At 44.9% G+C, this 13779-nt stretch overlaps 1 protein-coding gene across 1 annotated transcript in view; it reads right to left on the bottom strand.

Annotated features, from left to right (window-relative positions):
* jupb (junction plakoglobin b) overlaps positions 1-13779 on the bottom strand; it is a 42196-nt gene that overhangs the window by 13731 nt on the left and 14686 nt on the right. Inside the window, exons 3-9 of the mRNA XM_034539219.1 lie at positions 13348-13601; positions 13027-13265; positions 9276-9477; positions 9037-9181; positions 8187-8290; positions 6763-6882; positions 5684-5902 (exon numbers count right to left, since the gene is read on the bottom strand). Coding sequence (XP_034395110.1) covers positions 5684-5902; positions 6763-6882; positions 8187-8290; positions 9037-9181; positions 9276-9477; positions 13027-13265; positions 13348-13601 — 1283 coding nt within the window. The remainder of the gene's footprint in view (positions 1-5683; positions 5903-6762; positions 6883-8186; positions 8291-9036; positions 9182-9275; positions 9478-13026; positions 13266-13347; positions 13602-13779) is intronic.

The following is a 13779-nucleotide window of genomic DNA, read 5'->3' as shown; positions in this document are numbered from 1 at the left end:
CAACTCTGTGTAAAGCTTCCTTATGAAGTCACATTGTCCATTTCTCCATTCCACATCATTAAACTCCAATACCTCAGTTCATTAATATAATCTGCCTGAGTTGGCAGAGCTGAGAGAAAAGAAAATAGAAAGAGCTCTACTGAGTAATAGAGTGGCAAAGAGAGATGGAGCGCAGATGTAAAAGTATGAGTGCGAGTACAATTGCTTTGTCAGTGTTTTAAATGATGAACCACACCAACAGTAAATGTATCTACTAACAAGTCTTGTTTGTGTATTCAAGCTGATTTATGTTCTTCCTCTGTGCCCTCCAGCACATTAATGTCCAAAAACAATTAAAAGCACAAGAATGAGCCACACTGTGTTCATGGAAATGAAGGAACACATTTGGATTAATCCCGTGCTGAAATTAGTCCCCCGAAATGTTCTCATGTTTGAGTAATATTTGATCAAAATAAACTCCAGTGGACAACTTTGAAAAGAAATCAAAGCTTTTTTTTAAATGAAACTAAATATTTGTGAAGGGTTTTTCAATATATTTGTCTTGAGAAGGAACCAGGGAGCCTTTGTCTGAGAGCCACACACTTTGTAGGGAGATCAGTAAAGTCATATTCCACATATTCAAATTATAGTTTGCAGCTCTGTGAGGTTGTACTCAATTCAATTGAGTTTATTTTGTATAGCCCAAAATCACAAATTCTCCTCAGAGGGCTTTACAATCTGTACACATACGATATCCTTGTCCCAGGACCTCACATCAGATCAGGAAAAACTCCCAAGAAACGCAGGAAAAAAGGGAAGAAACCTTCAGGAGAGCAACAGAGGAGGATCCCTCTCCCCGGATGGACAGACGCAATAGATGTCATGTGTACAGAATGAACAGCGTTACAGAGTTACATAAACACATTTAATGGATATGATAAAAATGTATGATTGTAGTGGACCACGATCCAGATTTCCACATTCCATGAAACAGAAGGAGGTAGAGAGGAGGGGGGTGGGAGCATCAGCAGGGCAATGGTAGGAGGCACAGTGAAGAATTTTAAATGTGACTTATTATAGCAGCCTGATAATAAGGAGTTGCAGTAATCCAGTCTAGAAGTAACAAACACGTGAACCAGTTTTTCTGCATCTTTTTGAGACAAGATGTGCCTGATTTTGAAAATGTTACGTAGATGAAAAAATCCAGTCCTTGAGATTTGCTTCACGTGGGATTTAAAGGACAAGTACTGATCAAAGATAACGCTGACATTCTTTACTGCACTGGGCTAACATGCTGGTGTTTAGCAGGTACAATTTAGCAGGTTCATCAGCAAGCATACTCATTAAAAGCATGAGGCATATTGATATTTGGTCCTGATGATATAGCCAGAGGAAACGATGAAGAATCCTCTGGTGATCTTGAATTTCAGAGCAATCCACCTGATAGTTTGAAATGTTTTTTACATTTAAAACCAAAGATGTCAACCTCATGGGGGCCCTAGATGAACAGTCTTTAAGATTCATCCCTTTGATGTGAATGTTATGATTTGTTATGGTATGGTCACACATCCAGAATACATATGCAGCACAAACAGCGTGGTCAAGTACCCGTCAAAGTTCCTCAAGTTCCGAGCACATACATTAGAGCATGTATGCAGATATGGTCAAAGGGCTCTTGGCTTTGGTCTTGTCATGGCCTTTGTTGCCAGTTATCTTCAGACAAAATGCTTTTAAGATCCTCTAACAACTCTCCCCACACCATCTAATTGTGCGGGCCATCTATGTAATGATAACCTTATCCTGAAATAAAATACACTGCATCAGTGCCTGTAAAATATGTGGCTTTTTCTGTGAGACTGACCCAGCAGGGGGCAGCAGTGCTCAAGTGTGAAAATTGAAATTTTAACTAAAACATTAAGTTTAATTTGAACATCTGACTGCTAAATTCTGAGTCATATTAGACTTAAAGTGAAGAGACTTTTAGTGTCTTCTGGATCAGCAGATCTGAAATCGAGACACACGCGCACACACACACACACACACACACACACACAAATACGCGCACACACACACACACACTTACGCAGTGAAGCGTTCTAATGCAACTGGATTAAATTCAGGCTGTAAGCAAATAAGAGAGCGTGCAGATCTGTGTGTGCATGTGTGTGTGTGTGTGTGTGTGTATGTTTGTGTGTGTGTGCGCATCTGTGTGTGCGTGTTTGTGTGTGTGTGTTTCCAGAGATTGTGTGGAAGAGTGTTGAGAGTCATCTAGCAGAAAATGACTGGGGCTGGATTTAGCTGCAAGAACAATTTCACTCTGCACTCTGACTCTGGAAAAGATGCCACCGGCCGAGTGCCAGGGCCTAAGAGGAGAGTAGTACCTGCACAACAAAGCCAACGACAACCAAACTAAATTAAGTATAGCATCTTTATGGTTATCTTCACGTCTGACGACTTTCAGCTGTTTGGGACAATATTAATAAGAATAATAAGAATAAGAATAGTGACTGCAGGACTTTGATGAGTGGACTGGTTATGTTATGCTTTGAGATTGAAGAATCAGAGAAGAATTACAGAATTACAAACTCACATATTGTTGTAACGCACTGTACAGAAGAGTCACCAAGGGGCAGTCCTTTTTTTGTTCTCTTTTTCATATAAACCGTAAAACTGCAGTTTGGGCTTTTATTTGCTTCATTCACTGAACTCATGGATCTGTGTGTGGTGAAGGGAAGAATCAATGTGCTGAGACCTAATGGCCAGATGAGACCCCTGTAGAGACCCGACAGGCAGAGGTTCAAACCTCAACCAACAGCTGATCCAACATATGTGGGTGGAAGGAAACATACCAACAGACTGGAGAGACGACTCACTGCTATCATAACCGAGAAAGAAGACCTCAGGGATTACCGATGACATTTTTTCATTTTGCGTTCAACACCAGGCAACGTGTTCCACCGCATTTTCTTGGAGAGTCTGCGGAAGCAGGTTGATAGAAAATTGAGGGAAAACCAAACAGGTTTCAGGCATAGAAGATCACGCATCGATCAAATTGCCACTGTAAAGATCATCGTTGAGCATTACAACAAATGGTTCAATCCTCTATGTCAATCACATTGATTTGAAAAAGGCTTTCCACAGCATAGACCATGAGTTCGAAATTAATGGCACACTATGGTTACCCCCAAAACACATCAGCACCATCAAGAACAGCTATCGGGGGGAATTTTGCTGTGGCCTTCAGGGATTTGTAATGGCCACAGTGTTGTGTAGTCTGCTACTAAAAGCTGTTTTAATGAGTTTCCCTTTAGCAAAATGATTGGAGTGTATTTGCTCCAAGTGGGCTTTTGGGCATTGGGCTTTTATTGTGAAAGGTAAGAACGAACGGAATGTATCTTGTCTGTGCTGTCTTTGTAAAGATGAAAGGAGCCCTTTACGTTGTTTTACACAATAGTTTACCCTTTGAACTTGTCCATTCTGCACATTAATGTCTTTATTCACTGTGCTAACGACTGGAATAATAATAAAAGCAATTAATAATAATTTACATGTTTTTTAAATAGTGTATAAACACACAGTCCAGTGCTGCTGCGGGCTCAGACGGCGTCTAGCAGACCAATCCCTGTTGTTAGTGCAGAAAACAAAGCCTGAAGAGACACTTTGGGTTGCAGTTGTACACCTGTGTTGAATAATAATGAAGCATATCTGATGGCTATGTATAATTATTATTAATAATGATTCTGTTGGCACACTCATTTCCTCCAACACTTGGTTTTGTACATAAATGAACCTTTGAACAGTTCATAGATTGGTTCAATCAGAGTGTGATTTTGCTCTCTAGTTTTGCTTGCATTCAGTATATGATAACACAAGAGACAGAATTTCAGGGTCATAGTGATATGTTATGCTCATTTGGGCACTATCACTGAGATAAAGATGAACAACTTCAGTGTCAAATATACCATTCAATGGAAAAAGTATATTATAATAATCTATATTAATGCAAAGAATAGAGAGATGTCAATAGTTATTTCTTGTATTTCGAATTCGCTTGTTCACACTCAGCTGATGGAGACAGTTTCTAACTTCCCTTTCATTTGCCTCAAGTAAACCTGAAAGTAAGCAGGTAACACTCGTTTACAACTACAGACAGACACATTCTGTAACTACATGGACTTAAAAGTAAACCCGAATGTAAGCAGGTAACACTCGTTAAAACTACCAACAGACACATTCTGTAGCCCCCCTAAAATAAGCCTAACGATGCCCCTGATGGAGAGTGTTTGTGTGAACCAATATGAATTACAAGTAAAAGCCAATAACTAAAAAGTAAAGAAACCGTTTCAGTGTTGTTGGTCCGAGGTGGTGCAGTCCTGTGGGTTTGATGTGCGTTCGTTATGCCGAGGAAAAATACTCTGGATGCAGCTGTTAATTTTACAACTCTAAAACTAAAACTCATGTAGTACGAACCCCGTCTCCGGCGACAGAAAGTGGCATGCCAAATTCAAATTACCGGAACTCTTCGAAAGTTAACTCTTTACGACGTAATTCCAAAGGATTGTGAACACTAAGAAGCGGCGCTTTCCAGCGGTATGCGGTACATTACGGTGAGCTTGCCTGTGAGGGGAGGGGTGGACGTGAGCAGCGAGCAGCAGGCTGGACTCGCAGCCTGACACGCCGCTGTGACGCTTCTCCGTTCCCGACTTGAGTTTCCTGAAGCACAATGTCGGCAACAGACAAGCATCGATGTTTCTTAATGCTCATTTATTGCTCAGCTCTTTCAGGCTGTTTGTGTGCACTCTCCTGCAGCAGAAAGCGTGACGGCGCTCTTTAACCTGCCGTGTTCTGCTGCAGGAGCGCGCACACGCAGCCCCGAGGGTACAAAGCGTTACAGCGGTCTTTACTATAATTTATAATTCATAATACTCGGCGGGCCGGATCAAAACGGACCGTAGTTTGCCCACGCTTGCTCTAGAGGGTTCAGATGTGTATTTTACTCTCTCTATCTCTCTCAGTGGGAACCTAAACAAGCAGCTGTGTTTCTGGAGCTCTCAGTGTCTTTCTCCTTCATCCTCTGTCTCTCTGTCTTTCTGTCTCTCAAGGGACACTGCACACCAGCGGGTGTTGTCATAGCTGAAGTGTTTGGAACTGATGCATGATGGGAGATTTGTGGGTGCTGCTCTGGCTGTTTATTATAACTGAAGTACGGTCTATATTGTCACCTCCCTTCAGACAAGCTGAACACCATCAATGCCATTAACTCCCTTTACTTTGTTCCCCTTCACTTTCCTGTCATTGTCTTTCATTATACCCCACTGAGGCTGTTTCAAAAGGCACATTTCACAGCAGCAAGTCACCGCAGGGTAAACACAGGTGTTATTGATTAATTATGGCCCTGTTCCATTTCGGTGGGCCAGAGCCCTGGTTGTGTGGCTGCTGGCTCCCTGGAATGGCTGTGACACTAACTTGAGCATTTACCTTGCAATGACGTATCAAAAGCTTTTTACCCAGCCCACTTGTGCGTTATTATAAAACCCACTGCTCCTCTCAGCAAAAAACGCCCTGTGCAGCATTCAAGCACTAGGACTGGCCAATGCCCTGACCAATGGGCTGGTCTCAACGGGATTTGTCAAGAAGAACAGTGGGATTCATAATAATGCGTCCATTGCATGTCAAAAGTATACAAATCACTGCCTCCAATCACCTTCACTACAGGCCAGTAGTGCGGCTGCCCCAGCAACTTGACGACAGCTGGGATACCGTAGTGCAGACGCACAGCATTCTGGGCCAGCTCAGAGTCCTGGTGGCGAGAGGTGAGATGACGCAGGGCGCAGACCGCTGGCTCAGCAACATCCTCCTTTTCTCCGGCACGGAGCACGGCGTGGATCAGTGCCTCCACCCCGCCATACTGAGTCACCAGAGTCTGAGGGACATCAGGTAGAAGACAATAGACTAGAGTAGCTCATCTGCAATGCAGGTGTGCCCAAAGGCTTCATTTGAGATGAAGAGTGTAACTGAACACATAAGAATAAGACGTCACATTGTGACCAGCTTTTAATGCTCTGCATGGCTCTCAGAACCTCTAATTCAGGCCTTTCTGTGAATGTCCAATCAAGCCGTGTTTATATGCAACATGCATAAATATACATTCATAAATTAGTTTCAAATGTAAAAAATGTTTGTATTAATTTGGTCCACAGGAGTCAAACAGGGCTGAGGCTACTTTCACCTCAACGTCTTGGTTCAGACAAAAGGCCTTTACACATCAGGCGCTGTTGCTTTTGTCATTTTACACAACACAGAGGCTTTATTACTCCTCACAACCACGGCTTACAATGTTCTTACCTTACCTTCAGGCATAATATTTGCATTTCACAGTTTTGTGTAGTGTAGTGCTCCAGTGTTATGCTGAAGTATTTCACAGATTGCACAAAGTTCAAAGAAATTGCACAAACTCGTAATACCCACGATGCTTTGATGTGTAATGTCTTTGCATTTCAGTATCACTATAAAAACATTATTAATTGACTTCGACTTTAGATGTGGTGACATGTTTGTTCAGCAATTGGGTCAAGGGAACATATGATTCATTATATAATCTCATAATCATGTCATAGAAAGTAAAAATGGCAATATAGCATCTCATACTGATGACTGCACTGTCGGGGACAAATTCTGATTTGAACTGACGTTTGAAATGAACATGAGATTGTGAGATCGATTGAGAAAATCACATGATCAACTGTCACATATAGCAGCAATGTTCCATAGCTCAATGGCTACCTTGTTGCGTGAATTGTTACAGGTGAGGTTAGACAGGATGCCGGTTGCGCACGTTAACATGTTGACGTCGTCTGAGCCCAGCTGGGCGACCAATATCTGCAGCAGACCGTCTAATCCATCCTGCGGAGAGAGACCAAGGGAGCCGACAGACAGAGAGAGAACAAATCATAGCAGTGACAGCTTGATAGCCCAGGCTGTGTTACTGCTGGAGGGGAAGGGAGGCACGGCACAACCAGCACCAGTGCCCTATTTCTCGTACGTGGCTAACGTGGTTAGCGGGATAATTTTCCAGATGAGATTACACAAGGTTTCGGTTCCTCAAAGCAAGTTTGGAAAAATCACCGTAGCAACACATCCAAAAATTTGAACCTGCTCCAGCGCAGGCTCATTCAGTCTAGCTGGATAATCTGGCCACTCCCCCTGAAGAAAGTGGCAGCTCCTTTCCTCATTGATGAAGAAGCGATATTAGTTAGATTAAAGTTTTATAGGGAGAGAGTTCTTCGAGATCGCCAAGATCCGTCATCACGTGATGATGACTTCCTATACGAGCACTATCAATTCTGCCCACAAGGAATCATTTATTACAGACCTTCTCGAGCCGTACATTGAACACCACACGCAATGTTTCCATGGAGATAAGCCACGCCCCCTCTCCAGCAAGAGTAAAGTGAATGAATTTTGAGCCACGTACGAGAAATAGGGCCCTGGTCTGAGAAGGGCACTGCTGCACTAAAAGGAGTGTTCATGGTATTCACCGCTGTTGTACACAGGGGCCATCAAAATCAACACAAATAGAAACTTCCTTGTCATAAATAAAAAATAAACAGCTTCACATAACCTGAACTTTTAAGTAATGAGGCATTTGTTCTGACTTTATTCCCACTGTGTCTTAGAAACCAGAATGTTTTGTCACAGGGCTGAACATTTTGGTATGTATACAACGACGCAATAAAAGTGACCAATATCAATTTGCTCACATTTGTTCAACAATGAAGTCACCTATTCATTTAATGATGGTGGTGACTTCATTGTTGAACAAATGTGAGCCAGCAGGTGACCAGCTCACCACAGTTGGGTGCCATTCCGCTCTCTGTCTGCTCTATACTGTCAAACCAGCCAGCTGATAGATTCCTTCATGAATCATAAGACTGGGAGAAGCAGGTGAACAATCTTGGGGAGCAATCATTGATAAAGTTTTTTTTCCGTGGATGATGACTGCCATGTAGCCAAACTGCTTTGCTACTGTGGAAAAAACACCTTTTTACATCCCCCCGTCCTATCGCACTGTTTAATGTAAATGTGAAAATTTTTGCAAGAGTGTTTAGAGCGCCCCTCTTTACCTCTGAGCCACAGCCATCCCTACTAAAGTAGTAGTAGTAGTAGTAGTTGTAGTTGTAGTAGTATGTAGGTGAATAAATACGTACCTGTTTGGTTGCAGCATCTGAAAGGTTGCGGAGCGTCCACAGACAGTTCTGGATAAGACGCTGACTGGAACCTGTAAGATGTTGGCCCAAAGCCTGCATACCACCTGCACACAGATATAAACAGATGTATCCAGACACCTACACTAAATGTTGTTCAGCGATGTCAACACATTCTCACTTCCGACAAATATGTCCGCTTGGTATGTTTCAAACTATGACGCTCTAGCTACCTCTCTAGTGGGAGTTATGGATGTGTCAGTGATGGCGAGTCTCTTTCTGCTTGTTAAAAGCATAGTATCTTTTCCAAATAAACTTCTGTGATGACAGGAAACGTACAATTTCCGCTTGTTACATGCAAGGCAATCTCTTTTCCAATGTAGGTTTACTTTAATTCTCTACTTACTTACTCAGCAAAAGTTATTGTTTAGGTTTGGGAAACAAAGGTACTTGGTTATGTATAGGCAACAAAAGGACTTGGTTAGATTTAAGAAAAGGAATTTTATCTTTGTTAGGTAAAATAAGTAAAGTAGCGTTACCTGAGTATGTAAGTTACAAAAAACTTTAGAGTAAATAAGTCAACGTGAACGTTTTCACACGAGACACAAAAAGGGGGCTACTGGGTGAAAGTCCCCTCTTTTCTCCTCACCAATCCGTCCTATCCAGATTTTCTCACATTGTATACTACATCAGTTGCTGACTGTTTGGTAATGACATGGACGGGTTTACATTGGACTAAGTTGAATTCCCGGTAAGTCCCATACAGACACTAAAGGGTGCGTTGGTATCTGACTGACCCAGTGACGGCATTTGACAAGTTAGGAGTAACAACAGGTTGGAGATGGAGACATACCAGCCTCTACTATTGCTGGCTTGTTGCTGGGACAGACAGACAGCACTTTGAGAACACGACTGGTGGTCCACAGCAACTTCTCATAGTTATAGTTCCTTGTGATGAACACCAGACCACCTGGGCCCCCATTGGCTAGGATGATCAGCTGAGAAGAAAAAAGAAGTTGGAGGTGTGATTATGTAATACTCATGTGTGGACACAATAGGGATCCCCTTACGATTTCAAGGACCTCTCCTCACCTTGCTCTCCTGGTTGCCGTAGGACAAGAGCTGCAGACAATCAGTGGTGATGGCTAGGAATTTGGGGTTACTCTTTTTCAGTAGGGGAACAATCCTCTGCAGGCCATCAGCAAGACGTACCGCCATCTTGGCTCCCTCTTGGTGCAGCAGCAGGTTGTGGAGGGTTGTGATGGCATAGAATAAGATTGATTCTACTGGTGAACTGCATTAGGAAACGGATGGAGACCGAGAGAAAAGTATTTAGTGATTTCATAAGATTCATGCATTTTAAAGGTGTATCAAGTAATCTTTGACCTTTTACTGACCTCCATAAGACACCAATATCTCATTCTACACAAGTTTGTAAGATATGAAGTGAACAAGCTTCTGTAGATAGTATTGTTTGCTCACAGCACCATGCTCGATAATTGAGCATTTGAGAAGGCAATGTATATGTGAGAGAGAGAGAGAGAGTTCTCTGTTTGAGAACTTGGAAATGTCAGCACCTGATGAAGCTATCACTTGGACATTAGTATGGATCGGCAACCTTTAGAACTTATAACCTCACAACCAACTGCATACACAATACCGTCTGCTTTGTGAGTATACCTGTAATTTATCAAATAAAAGAGACATTCCAGTCTTTTAACACTTTGAACCCTTGGTTCTTTTTGCTTAGTTGACACTTCCTTTACTTACAGGCATTTGGCATTGTCACTACAGCAAGGCAAATCCAAAGACACTGAGAGAAAGAAGTGTGATTTGATTAATAGGGTTATTGTACAAATCATGCTTTTGCCATGCTAGCGGGATGGCTCCAGGGATTACAATAGTGTTTTTTTTTTTTATCTGGATCCTGGACCTATAACCATCCATCCATCCATCCATTATCACCCGCTTATCCGGGGTCGGGTCGCGGTGGCAGCAGGTTCAGCAGGCCGACCCAGGCTTCCCTCTCACCCGCAGCACTTTCCAGCTCATTCTGGGGGATCCCGAGGCATTCCAAGGCCAGCCGGGAGATATAATCCCTTCAGCGTGTCCTCGGTCTTCCCCGGGGCCTCCTACCAGTTGGACGTGCCCGGAAAACCTCTAATGGGAGGCGTCCAGGAGGCATCCTAACTAGATGCCCGAACCACCTCAGCTGACTCCTTTCGACACGAAGGAGCAGCGACTCGACTCCAAGCTCCCCCCTGATGTCCGAGCTCCTTACCCTATCTCTAAGGCTGAGCCCGGCCACCCTACGGAGGAAGCTCATTTCGGCCGCTTGTATCCGAGATCTCGTTCTTTCGGTCACAACCCAGAGTTCGTGACCATAGGTGAGGGTTGGAACGTAGACCGACCAGTAAATGGAGAGCTTTGCCTTCCGGCTCAGCTCCCTCTTCACTAAGACGGACCGGTACAGCGCCTGTTTTACTGCTGCAGCCGCACCGATCCGCCTATCGATCTCCACCTTACCCTCACTCGTAAACAAGACCCCGAGATACTTGAACTCCTTCGCTTGGGGTAGGCAGTTTGCCCCCACCTGGAGGGAGCAATCCGCCGGTTTCCGGCAGAGCACCATGGCCTCAGATTTGGAGGTGCTAACTCTCATCCCTGCCGCTTCGCACTCGGCTGCAAAACGCCCCAGTGAATGCTGGAGGTCACGGTCCGAGGAGGCAAACAGGACCACATCATCCGCAAACAGCAGAGAGGCGATCCCGAGACTCCCGAACCGGATCCTCTCCGCCCCCTGGCTGCGCCTAGATATCCTGTCCATGAAGGTCACGAACAGGACCGGTGATAAAGGGCAGCCCTGGCGGAGGCCAACACCCACCGGGAACGTGTCTGACTTACTACCGAGAAAACTCCAACACAGCGGCGCTCAGCCGGGGGCTCGTGAGTATCCCCACTCCCGCCCGGCGCCTCTCACCCTGGGCAACTCCAGAAAAGGACAAAGTCCAACCCTTCTCCAGGAGCTTGGTTCCAGAGCCCATGCTGTGCGTGGAGGTGAGCCCAACTATATCTAGCTGGTACCGCTCCACCTCCTGCACCAGCTCCGGCTCTTTCCCCGCTAGTGAGGTGACGTTCCACGTCCCTAGAGCTAGTCTATGCTGCCGGCGATCGGCCCGCCCAGGTCTCCCGCCTGGCCCGCCGCCCGGTCTACATAGCACCCAACCCCGATAATTCTCCCTGCGGGTGGTGGGTCCACAGGGTGACTGCTGCTCCATGTTGTTCTTTCGGGCTGAGCCCGACCGGGCCCCATGGGCGAAAGCCCGGCCACCAGACGCTCGCCGACGAGCTCCCCTCCTGGGTCTGGCTCCGGGAGGGTGCCCCGGTTTCCCTTGTCCGGGCAAGGTGGCTACAATCCGTGGGCTGCTTATCATCAGGGTTTGTTGAACCGCTGTTAGTCTGGGCTCTCCCCCGAGACCTGTTTGCCTTGGGAGACCCTACCAGGGGCTGACGCCCCGGACAACATAGCTCCCAGGATCACTGAGCCACTCAAACTCCTCCACCACGTTAAGGTGGCAATTCATAGGAAGAGTACCTATAACCAATAGATAATTAATAATTATTCAATATTAAATATTGACGCAACACTTCTATTTTAACTGATGCAGCTTTTCTAGCACACGTTCAGCGGTCCAGGAAACACACTGACCAATTACATGCGTTGTAAATCACATCATGTGCTACTCAGCCAATACATCAAATATGTGTATTCAGATAAGCATCATGCCTTGAATGAGATATAAAAAGACAGGAGAGACCAGACAAGAGTGATTTCATATGAATCCATACAACAGCTAATCTGTTGTATGGATTGCATTTAGCGGCCACACTGTGGTGTGGTGGCTAGCCCTGTCGCCTCACAGCAAGAGGGGGCCAAGGTTCCATCCTTGGAGTTTGTATGTTCCCCCGTGTCAGCGTGGGTTCTCCGGCCACAGTCCATAGACATGCTGCTTAGGTTAACTGATGTCTCTAAATTGCCCGCAGTTGTGAATGTGAGTGCGATTGGTAGTCTCTACCTAGCCTTGTGATAGTCTGGCGACCTGTCCAGGGTGATCCTAACATTAGCTAGCTCTGATAGTGTGTAAGCTACACAGGCTTGCTTGCTAGCTACCTAACGTTAGCCAGAGTGCAACTAGTAAATCATTTCCCCCCCATCCTCATAAATTACTGCCATCTTGTGGTTCACAACCAATCCTCTATTTGGGTCAAAAACAATTAGCTGCAGTTGACTGGGGGTTTCAAGGTTTAAATGTTTAGATTAAGTCCCTTATCACATGTAACATACTATTTTTGTTTGTTCAATCTCAACACAGTGAGAACCTAATGATGTTCTCACTGGAGGAGCCAGAAGAAGATGCAGCTGCTGCAGCATGTGTAGAATCTGCTGTGAGAAGAAAGCCAGGCGGCCCTACATAAAACCCTATGGGAAAAGGCAGCAGGTCAGACCAGCAACTTCTCCAATGGCTGACAGTGAGACAGATGACGATGATGATGATGAACTGGTGCTATTTGACAAATAAGCCACTCATATGTATATGTACATATTTATTATTGTCATTTGATGACAATTTCTCATATATTGTAAGCCTAAATAAGTATATTTATTATTTTGAACAAAGGTTAAATGTTATTTCACACAAGTTTCGAAAAGTGCCGCCTATTTTTTTATAAATGCCCCTGGATTTCAGCCAGTGGGGGCAAAAATTGCCCCCGAAAAAATATGGAAATTTCCTACCCTGGTTCAGACCCACTACTGGTGAGGCAAAGTGGTCAGAATGTCTACCTTAGCATGCGGACCAGTGCTGGTATCCCTCCAGACTTGAATATCGCCAACAGTCCCTCCTTTTGGTGTGACAGGCTGTGCAGCACGCTGGCCGTACAACGGGCTGTCTCAATGTCGACTGCCATCGTCATGGCGCGCACTACGGCTCCCACCATTGCTGGAGATTGCACCAGCACCCGTCGACTGGCCTCCTTGCGGGTCAGCTGGTTAACTATCATGGCTGCCTTGTTCACCACAATCTAGAGAGTAGAGAAAATAGAATGTATTACTCTCAAAGCTCATTTAGTGAATTCTTAATCATTCAGTTTGACAGCAACATACCGGATCTTCGTCGGCGAGCAGCTTGGTGAGCTCTGGTACCGCCCTGGTGGCCAGCTCTGCGTCGTCCTGGTAGTTTATCAGGTGAACTATAGCCGTCTTCAGCAGCTGGGAGGGTTCAGCCAGACGTTGCACGTTGCTCTGCTGTGAAGGATCAGATTGGACGGGCATGGCCTCCTCCCCCTCCACCAGAGTCTCAGGGAACATGGCGGCTCTGACACGCTGAGCCCGGGTTAGTGAGTACTGATTGTCTAAATCTGTCAGAGGGAGATAGAAATAGAATGTCAGGCTACTTGTTTGTGTGTGCTTGTGTATCTGAAAGCAAAAGTAAATGACTTGAATAATGCTTAAATATGTAATACTATAATAACATATTCTTTGAAACCCTAGCAAGCCCCTTACAACCAGGTAGCTACTTGTTAGAGACCCTGGTTA

The sequence above is a fragment of the Cyclopterus lumpus genome, chromosome 8, assembly GCF_009769545.1.
Source record: "Cyclopterus lumpus isolate fCycLum1 chromosome 8, fCycLum1.pri, whole genome shotgun sequence".
NCBI lineage: Eukaryota > Metazoa > Chordata > Actinopteri > Perciformes > Cyclopteridae > Cyclopterus > Cyclopterus lumpus.
The sequence above is the reverse complement of the archived record's forward strand: the minus strand, read 5'-3'. Positions and strand labels throughout refer to the sequence as shown.